Raw genomic sequence first — 10,229 nt, forward strand, 5'->3', positions numbered from 1 at the left:
TCTCCCCTCTCCCTCTCTCTCCTTCCCTCCCCCTCTCTCCCCCCTCTCTCCCCCACTCCCGATGCCTCCCTCTCTCTCTCTCCCCCTCTCCCGATCCCGCTCTCTCTCTCTCCCCCTCTCCGATGCCTCCCTCTCTCTCTCTCTCTCCCCCTCTCCGATGCCTCCCTCTCTCTCTCCCCGCCTCTCCCGATGCCTCCCTCTCTCTCCCCTCTCCTGATGCCTCCCTCTCTTTCTCTCCTCTCGATGCCCTGACCACCCCCCCCCCCCCTGAACTGAGCAGCGTCTCCCCAAAGCGGAGATGGGCTGGGAGACACTGCCCAGCCGCCACTATTCTGGGATGCGCGGCACAGTCTCTAGCGCCGGTGCCGCCAGCGCAAAGGATCTGGCGAGCGCCGGGGATAGACTAGGCCAGTTCCATCTGTATATATACATTGGTGCCCAGTGGTGGTTACATTGCTGGTATGTGCCAGCAATCTACAGTATATACTACTGGCTTAAAAAACACATTGGTGGCCAGTGGCGTTTATATGCTCCACACTGTGGAGTCGAGCAGTTAGCCGGGGGTGGGGTGCTCCGCTGGGCTGTGTGGCCAGCCGGGGAGATGCAGGAGCAGAGAAGCTGAGCAACAGCTTGGACACAGCCTGGGGGTGAGTATGCGATGGGTGCAGGCGACGGGGGGGGTGCGGGCGGTGGTGGTGATGGGGGGCGGGGTGGGAGTCTGTCATCTTTCAGCCCGGCTGCCATATACACCTGGCGATGATGGCTCATACTGTATGAGCCATCATCGCCAGACGTGCTGGTAAAACCAGCAGATGGCCCACTTTGCTAGTGATGATGCGGGAGCGCATCATCGCTAGTCGAGCATCGGTGAACCATACACACTTGCAGACTTTAAGCTGAAAATCGGCAAGTGTGTATGGGCTTTTAGCCCTTGAGGAAGATGGCTGCGTGCCGTGTGCAGGGCCGCCGAGAGGTATGCTGGGCCCCGGTAAAATTTTACACCATGCCCCCAAATGTTAGAGGGGGTGAAAAGTCAAGGGGAGAGGGTTTTATTGCCCCCCCGCAGCAGCAGCATACACCTACAGCATGTGCTGCGCCGACAGGCAGGCTCAGCATGAGCTGTCAGTGAGATGCTCATGCTGAGCCTGCTGTCAGAACAGCACAAACGGTAGGTGTGTGCTGCTGCTGCCCAGGAGAGACAAGGGGGGGGGGTCAGACCAGGGCCCCCACAGGGCCCCTCCAGCAATCTCAGGCCCGGGTAATTAGTACCTGCTCTCAGCGGCCCTGGCTGTGTGCTACTGACCAGTGTGCTGTGGGCCGTGTGCATTAATGCCTTAATATATGTTCTTCTATAGATAAAATATAGTATACAGTAAACATAGAAAGAGCGTATATGGTAATCCACAGCTGCTGCAGAAAATACAATTCCTCCATCCATGTAGCCTATCTATTGCTGTAACCTTACAGGGATATCTTTCTCCTCTTTTCCCCAGGCCACTCACTACAGTCTCCTTTCTTCTCTGGAGGTTCTGGGTAAAGTATGTTTTGCTGCTGTTTCCGGGCTCCTGGTTGACTCTTTAGGTGTCTCCCCAACCTTCTGCTTGTTCATCATTCTGTCCTTCCTGCCACTCCTACACCTGCGCAGACTCTCACCCACCTGCAGCTGAGATGCAGGACAATGACTGATGGATCCACCCACCTGCAGCTGAGACGCAGGACAATGACTGATGGATCCACCCACCTGCAGCTGAGATGCAGAACAATGACTGATGGATCCACCCACCTGCAGCTGAGACACAGAACAATGACTGATGGATCCACCCACCTGCAGCTGAGACACAGAACAATGACTGATGGATCCACCCACCTGCAGCTGAGATGCAGGACAATGACTGATGGATCCACCCACCTGCAGCTGAGATGCAGGATAATGACTGATGGATCCACCCACCTGCAGCTGAGACACAGAACAATAACTGATGGATCCACCCACCTGCCGCTGAGACACAGAACAATGACTGATGGATCCACCCACCTGCAGCTGAGACACAGAACAATAACTGATGGATCCACCCACCTGCCGCTGAGACACAGAACAATGACTGATGGATCCACCCACCTGCAGCTGAGATGCAGAACAATGACTTATGGATCCACCCACCTGCAGCTGAGACACAGAACAATGACTGATGGATCCACCCACCTGCAGCTGAGACACAGAACAATGACTGATGGATCCACCCACCTGCAGCTGAGATGCAGGACAATGACTGATGGATCCACCCACCTGCAGCTGAGATGCAGGATAATGACTGATGGATCCACCCACCTGCAGCTGAGATGCAGGACAATGACTGATGGATCCACCCACCTGCAGCTGAGATGCAGGACAATGACTGATGGATCCACCCACCTGCAGCTGAGACACAGGACAATGACTGATGGATCCACCCACCTGCAGCTGAGATGCAGGACAATGACTGATGGATCCACCCACCTGCAGCTGAGACACAGAACAATGACTGATGGATCCACCCACCTGCAGCTGAGATGCAGGGCAATGACTGATGGATCCACCCACCTGCAGCTGAGACGCAGAACAATGACTGATGGATCCACCCACCTGCAGCTGAGATGCAGGACAATGACTGATGGATCCACCCACCTGCAGCTGAGACGCAGAACAATGACTGATGGATCCACCCACCTGCAGCTGAGACGCAGAACAATGACTGATGGATCCACCCACCTGCAGCTGAGACGCAGGACAATGACTGATGGATCCACCCACCTGCAGCTGAGACGCAGGACAATTACTGATGGATCCACCCACCTGCAGCTGAGACGCAGAACAATGACTGATGGATCCACCCACCTGCAGCTGAGACGCAAAACAATGACTGATGGATCCACCCACCTGCAGCTGAGACGCAGGACAATGACTGATGGATCCACCCACCTGCAGCTGAGACGCAGGACAATTACTGATGGATCCACCCACCTGCCGCTGAGATGCAGGATAATGACTGATGGATCCACCCACCTGCAGCTGAGACGCAGGACAATTACTGATGGATCCACCCACCTGCAGCTGAGACGCAGGACAATGACTGATGGATCCACCCACCTGCAGCTGAGACGCAGGACAATGACTGATGGATCCACCCACCTGCAGCTGAGACGCAGGACAATGACTGATGGATCCACCCACCTGCAGCTGAGACGCAGAACAATGACTGATGGATCCACCCACCTGCAGCTGAGACACAGGACAATGACTGATGGATCCACCCACCTGCAGCTGAGACGCAGAACAATGACTGATGGATCCACCCACCTGCAGCTGAGACACAGGACAATGACTGATGGATCCACCCACCTGCAGCTGAGATGCAGGACAATGACTGATGGATCCACCCACCTGCAGCTGAGACGCAGGACAATGACTGATGGATCCACCCACCTGCAGCTGAGACGCAGGACATTGACTGATGGATCCACCCACCTGCAGCTAAGAGTCCTGGTGATTCCTCTATTTCTCTGTTTAGGAGTAAAAATGATGATTCTCTGAATATTTCCAGTAAAAAATGTATTTATAAAAATGTCAGATTGATGCGGTAACAGTGGCTGGTGCACTGTCGACCGCACTGTGATATAAAAGACCATCATTACAGGGATACATACACAGTCAGGATGTCGGTAGTCAAAATATAGACTCCGGCATCCCAGCAGGGGTCAGGTGAGTATACCTAGTATACTTCCACCTGCCCCTCAAACCCTCCATCCATTTAGCCTAACCTTAAACCCTCCCTCTGCCTAGCCAGACCCTAATCCCCCTCCACGTAGCCTGACCCTAATCCCCCTCCACGTAGCCTGACCCTAACCCCCCTCCATGCAGCCTGACCCTAACCCCCCTCCATGCAGCCTGACCCTAATCCCCTCTCCGCACAGACTGACCCTAACTCCTCCCTCTGCACAGGCTGACCCTAGCTCCTCCCTCCACACAGCCTAACCCTAACCCCCCCATACAGCCTAACCCTAACCCCCCTCCACGCAGCCTGACCCAACCCCTCTCCGCACAGACTGACCCAAACTCCTCCCTCCACACAGACTGGATCTAACCCCCCTTCACACAGCCTGACACAACCCCCCCATAAAGCCTGACCCTAACTCCTCCCTCTGCATATACTGTCCCTAAACCCCCTCCATGCATCCTGACCCTAACCCCCACCTCCATGCATCCTGACCCTAACCCCCCTCCGCATAGACTGACCCTAACTCCTCCCTCTGCACAGCCTGACCATAACCCTCCCTGCTAGTTCCAAATGCTAACTCCCACATTCCGTTACCTGACAGCCTAACCTGGCATATCGCTCACCTGACCTGCTGAATGCATCCCCCATCACGGCCCAGAAGGGGTAATATGGGACAGTAAAACCCCGTGCTTCTTGTTGTGTTAATACCCGGAATGTAGAAGGGCAGTGATTTTACTATCTTTGCTCTGCTGGTTACATCATTGGCCATCTCAATTACTGACACTGTGTAACTAAGTATCTGACATGATCTTTGGTGATCTAAGGAATATGTCATTGTACATACCACAGGTCCTCTCACCACCACATGCACCTTCTTCGTCCAGGGCAGATATTGTCCGTCATTGTCCGGTAGCGCCATTAACAGATTTATTCAACCAGGCACTAGATACAGGTGCAGTTCCAGAGGACTGGAGAAGAGCAAATGTAGTTCCACTGCACAAAAGCGGAAGCAAAGAAGAAGCAAGTAACTACAGACCAGTGAGCCTTACATCAGTAGTAGGGAAAATAATGGAAACACTATTAAAAGAAAGAATAGTGGAATATCTTAAATTAAACAACTTACAGGATCCAAAACAGCATGGTTTTACTGCAGGGAGATCATGCCAAACAAGTCTCATTGACTTTTTTGACTCCGTGACCAAAATACTAGATGAAGGGGGGGGGGGGGGGGGGGCCTTTAGATGTGGCATTTCTAGACTTTAGTAAGGCATTTGACAATGGCCCTTATTCAGATCCGATCGCAGTACAAATATTTGTTCTCAAAATGGACAAAACCATGTGCACTGCAGGTGGGGCAGATGTAACATGTGCAGAGAGAGTTAAATTTGTGTGAGTTGTGTTGAAACTGAAATCTAAATTGCAGTGTAAAAATAATGCAGCCAGTGTTTACCCTGCACAGAAACAAAATAACTCACACAAATCTAACTCTCCCTGCACATGTTACATTTGCCTCACCTGCAGTGCACATGGTTTTGCCCATTTTGACAACACTTTTGTACTGCGATCAGATCTGAATAAGGCCCACTGTCCCACATCACAGGCTACTAAATAAACTTGAAAGTGTGGGATTGGATTATAAAACAATTAAATGGATAAGAACCTGGTTGCAGGATAGGAAACAGACAGTTGTAGTAAATGGAGTGCATTCTATGGAGGAACATGTTACCAGTGGAGTACCCCAGGGGTCTGTACTTGGACCAGTATTCTTTTTAATATCTTTGTTAGTGACATTGAAAATGGTATTGAAGGGAAAGTATGCCTTTTTGCAGATGACACAAAGATATGCAACAGAGTAGACACACCAGGAGGGGTAAATCAAATGACTGATGATCTAAGTAAACTTGAGAATTGGTCAAGAGAATGGCAACTACAGTTTAATGCTAAAAAATGCAAAATCATGCACTTGGGTCTCAGAAATCCAAAGACTCAATATAGTATAAATGGCACTATAATGGAAACTACTGAGGAAGAAAGGGATCTAGGTGTCACTATTTCAGGGGACTTAAAGGCAGGTAGGCAATGTAACAAAGCAATGAAGAAGGCTAGTCAGATGCTTGGTTGCATAGGGAGAGGAATCAGTAGCAGAAAGAAAGACGTAATAATGCCACTTTATAGGTCATTGGTACGGCCTCATCTAGAGTATTGTGTTCAGTTCTGGAGGCCATATCTTCAGAAGGATATAAATAAATTGGAGAGTGTACAAAGAAGGGCAACTAAAATGGTGCATGGCCTACATCACAAAACTTACCTGGAAAGACTGATGCCCCTTTCCCACTGCAGCTAAAAAACGGTAAATTGCCGATTTTCAGCGCAATTTACAGTTTTAAGGCTGCAGTGGGAAAGTGACAGAGTTGAAATACCGTTTAAAGCTAAATGGTATTTCAACACGTTTTTAAAGCAGAGTCCTACACGGCTAAATAACGTTTAAGAGGCAGTGGGAATGCAGCATTAGAGGCAGTGGGAATGCAGCATTAGAGGCAGTGGGAATGCAGCATTAGAGGCAGTGGGAATGCAGCATTAGAGGCAGTGGGAATGCCTCTTAAACGCTATTTAGCCTCCAGGCAGTCCCAGTGCCTGATGAAACCTAGCAGTTCTCACTTTGGTCATGTGTAAAGTGTGCACGTGCATAATAATGAGCCGCTAATTACATATGCGCATATGTAATGAGCGGCTCATTAGTATGCACGTGCACTCATTACATATGCGCAAAGTGAGAACTGCTAGGTCTCATCAGGCACTGGGACTGCCTGTATCCTGCATGGACCCTCGCTGCCTCCCCACTGCCCTGCATCCCCGTGCAGGTAAGTACAAGGGGAGGGGAGGTGGGGGCACAGGGCAGGTAGGAGGGGGGGGGGGGTTAGGCACTATTTAAACTGGGGGGGGGGGAGATTAGGCACTCTTTACACTGGGGGAAGGGGGGGTTAGGCACTCTACATTTTACACGGTTCACTGCAATGGGAATGGTACTTAACCCCTTCCCGACATATGACGTACATGTACGTCATATGACGGTTGCGGGGGAATCAAGCCAGCTCACGGAGTGAGCTGGCTTGAAAGAGAGCAGGTAATGGCTGTATATTACAGCCAGGTACCTGCTCTCACGGCCACGAGCGGCGAGTTCGCCGATCGTGGCCGTTTAACCCTTTAAGCACCGCGGGCAAAGCGCCCGCAGTGCTTTAATAGCTGATCGGAGGGGGGGCGCCCCCCTCCGGCGCCGATCGGGGCCCCCCGCGGCGAGATCGGAGGGTGCCGATCGGTTGCCATGGCAGCCAGGGGTCTAATGTAGACCCCTGTGCTGGCCATGTCAGCATTCCTATTACATCCTGCCTGAGGCAGGATGTAATAGGAAGTGCTGAAAATCACTATGTTCAGCCATGGAGCTCTATGGCTGAACCTAGTACAGGCGATCGCGCCCCCTAGTGGTCAAGTACACTAGGGGGCCTGGTAGTAAAAGTTAAAAAAAAAAAAAAAAAAAAAGTAAAAAAAAAAAAATATTAAAAGTTCAAATCACCCCCCTTTCCCCATTTCACAAATAAAAATAAATAAAAAATAAAAAAAATAAACATATTTGGTATCGCCGCGTTCCTAAAAGTCCGATCTATTAAAATATAACATTAGTTATCCCGCAGGGTTAAAGGCGTAAACGGGAAAAAATTCCCAACGCCAAAACTACGTTTTTTGGTCGCATCGCCTACCCAAAAAAATTTAAATAAAAGAGATCAGAAAGTCGCACATATCCCATAATGGTATTAATTAAAAAGTACACTTCAGCCCGCAAAAAATGAGCCCTCACCCAGGTCCGTAGGTGGAAAAATAAAAAAGTTATAAGCCGCAGAACATGGCGACGCGACGCAAATTAGAAAAAACGTAAAATTTTCTATTTTTTTTTTAGTGGTAAAACGTAAGGAAAACTATATAAGTTTGGTATCACCGGAATCGTAACGACCCATAGAATAAAGATAACCCATCATTTTAAACGAACTATAAACTCCAAAAAAAACGTAACCAGCGCAAAATTGTGGAATTGCGTTTTTTTTCCTTTTTACCCCACATTGAATTATTTCCTGATTCCCCAGAATATTATACGGTATAGTAAATGGTACCATTAAAAAGTACAACTTGTCCCGCAAAAAAAAAGCCCTCATTTGTCTATATAGCCGAAAAATTTAAAAAGTTACGCTTATTTGAACGCGAGGAGGAAAAAAAAAAAAAGTTAAGAAAAAACGCCCCGTCGGGAAGGGGTTAAATGGTATTTAAAACGGTAATCTGCTGCAGTGGGAATGCTAATCCCGTTTTAAATACCATTTAAGATTACCAGTACTTTAAACCGGTCTGCAGTGGGAAAGCAGCATAAAAGATCTTAACATGTATAGTTTGGAGCAGAGAAGGGAAAGGGGGGACATGATAGAAATCTTCAAATATATCAAGGGTTTTAACATAGTACAGGAGGGACATTTTCTTCAAAGGAAAACAAGTAATAACACACGAGGACATGCACTAAAACTGGAGGGAGGTAGGTTCAGGGGAAATGTTAGAAAGAATTACTTCACAGAAAAGGTAGTGGATAAGTGGAATAGCCTCCCATCAGAGGTGGTAGAGGGTAAGACAGTAGAACAATGTAAACATGCTTGGAATAAATATCCTTACAAAGAAATAGGATTAAAAAGGGTTGAGATTACCTGAAGGATAAAAAAAGGGGCGGACTAGATGGGCCAAATGGTTCTTATCTGCCGTCAAATTCAATGATTCTATGTCATACACACATGTGATGGCAACTACAGGCATTTGCAATCGCAGATTCTCATTTGCAGATCTATATTTACTTATTAGCGGTTATTTTTATAGCGCACACATATTTCGCAGTGCTGTATATATGCAGTGTCACAGACCCGCCGGTCACTCCTCCTAATACACCAATCTGAACAGCACCTGCCGTAACTGGCGGTTTACTTTGGACAGACTAGTCCTCTATATACGGTCACTGCCACCAATATAAGATTCTAAGGGGGCTTGCATTCACCCCGGACACACAATGCAAGGTATACGAAGGTTGTAGCATAGCCACACTAGGTGTAAATCCTGGAATTATGAATTATTTATTCCAAGAATACTTCAGAGCTTTAGTTACAAAGATGACACACAGAAGAATACAATCTCAAACAAAAATAAAATGGAAAAAAACCCACAGAACCTTATCTTACAAGGGCGGGCAAGGGGTCTGGTTCCAACTCCCAATGAGGCTGCAAACTGCAGGCACACAGGTGTCCCTGCCCAACAGTCTGTGGGCACACTGAGATCGTATAGGCTATGTCTCCTCTTGGCATTTTTGCTGGCAATGATATAGCCCACCCCAGCTGTGCGTTGGACTCCTGGGCATGGATTCTTCCCTGCGGCCGGCCGTTTGCCCAATGGATTGGAGAATGCCCCAACCAAACGGGCATTCCCATGTGAACAAAAGGTTGAAAACAATAAATATGATAGAAATGATATCAGTTAGGGCCCTAAGATTGTTTCCCTCGCCCCCTGGTACTTGTAACGCTGCATGGTTCGCTGTATGACAAGTGTGGGGCGTTTCCTCAGCACAACATACAGTGGGACATGTAACCATGTCATCTTCCCGGATCATAAAGCTTGTCATACCGGGGGTCTTCCCAACCCTCCGTCTTACACACGGTAGCTGCCCATCCAGACCTTTTCTCCATTCTACCCTGGCAGCACCCCTAACTGGCATGTCCGCAATGCCTATGGGACCCACTGGGTCATTCCTTATCACATCAGGCACAGTACTATGAACCTTCTCACATTGAGATTCTACCTGAGGGACCACCAGCCGGCTCAGCTGTCCGCCAGGATCCTCAAATTCCCAGGGACCTCTGGGGCATTGGGCTCACGATATAGCAGCCCATTTTCTACAAAAATCCTGTCTGAGCTATTCCCCAGGGTGACCTCCTCACCTCGCTCTCTGAGAGAGACCAAGCTGGGATCCGTCTGCTGCTCTGCCTTGGAGGCCTCACTTCTGAGCAGCTGATCAGTGGGGATACCAGGCAGGTTATGCCCCCCCCCCCCAGGACAGTGTCTGAGCTGGTGACTTATACAGGAGGGGAGGGGGATCTCTTGCTAGTGAGTCCCCTTCCACACAGGCAAAGGTTAACTCACAGGTTGTCTGAACTGCTAGGACAGAGGTTTCCTCAGCATTCTCTACAACCCCTGACAATGATACATTTACAGCATTATCTGACAATAATACAGCACACAATTCTACTTCAGTACCGGCATTATGACCCACTTCCCCCTGTGAAATTGCAAAGGGTTAGGTTCTAGTAAACACAAGTCTGCAACAATCTTTTTTTAAAGAATTTTATTGACAGATAATCACAAACGTTTTGGCAGTACACGTCCAAGACACAAAATTGT

At 48.9% G+C, this 10,229-nt stretch overlaps 1 protein-coding gene across 2 annotated transcripts in view; it reads left to right on the forward strand.

The window, feature by feature from the left end:
- The window catches only part of SLC33A2 (solute carrier family 33 member 2), a 24,500-nt gene extending 22,696 nt beyond the window's left edge, over positions 1-1,804 (forward strand). For both annotated transcript variants that reach the window (XM_083145103.1, XM_083145104.1), the window contains exon 6: positions 1,494-1,804. In XM_083145103.1, the coding sequence (XP_083001229.1) occupies positions 1,494-1,667 (174 nt within the window). In that variant the 3' untranslated portion in view covers positions 1,668-1,804. The remainder of the gene's footprint in view (positions 1-1,493) is intronic.
- The last annotated feature ends 8,425 nt before the right edge of the window (positions 1,805-10,229 follow it).

This window comes from Crinia signifera, chromosome 5 (assembly GCF_055691185.1).
Source record: "Crinia signifera chromosome 5, ASM5569118v1, whole genome shotgun sequence".
NCBI classification, from domain to species: Eukaryota; Metazoa; Chordata; class Amphibia; order Anura; family Myobatrachidae; genus Crinia; species Crinia signifera.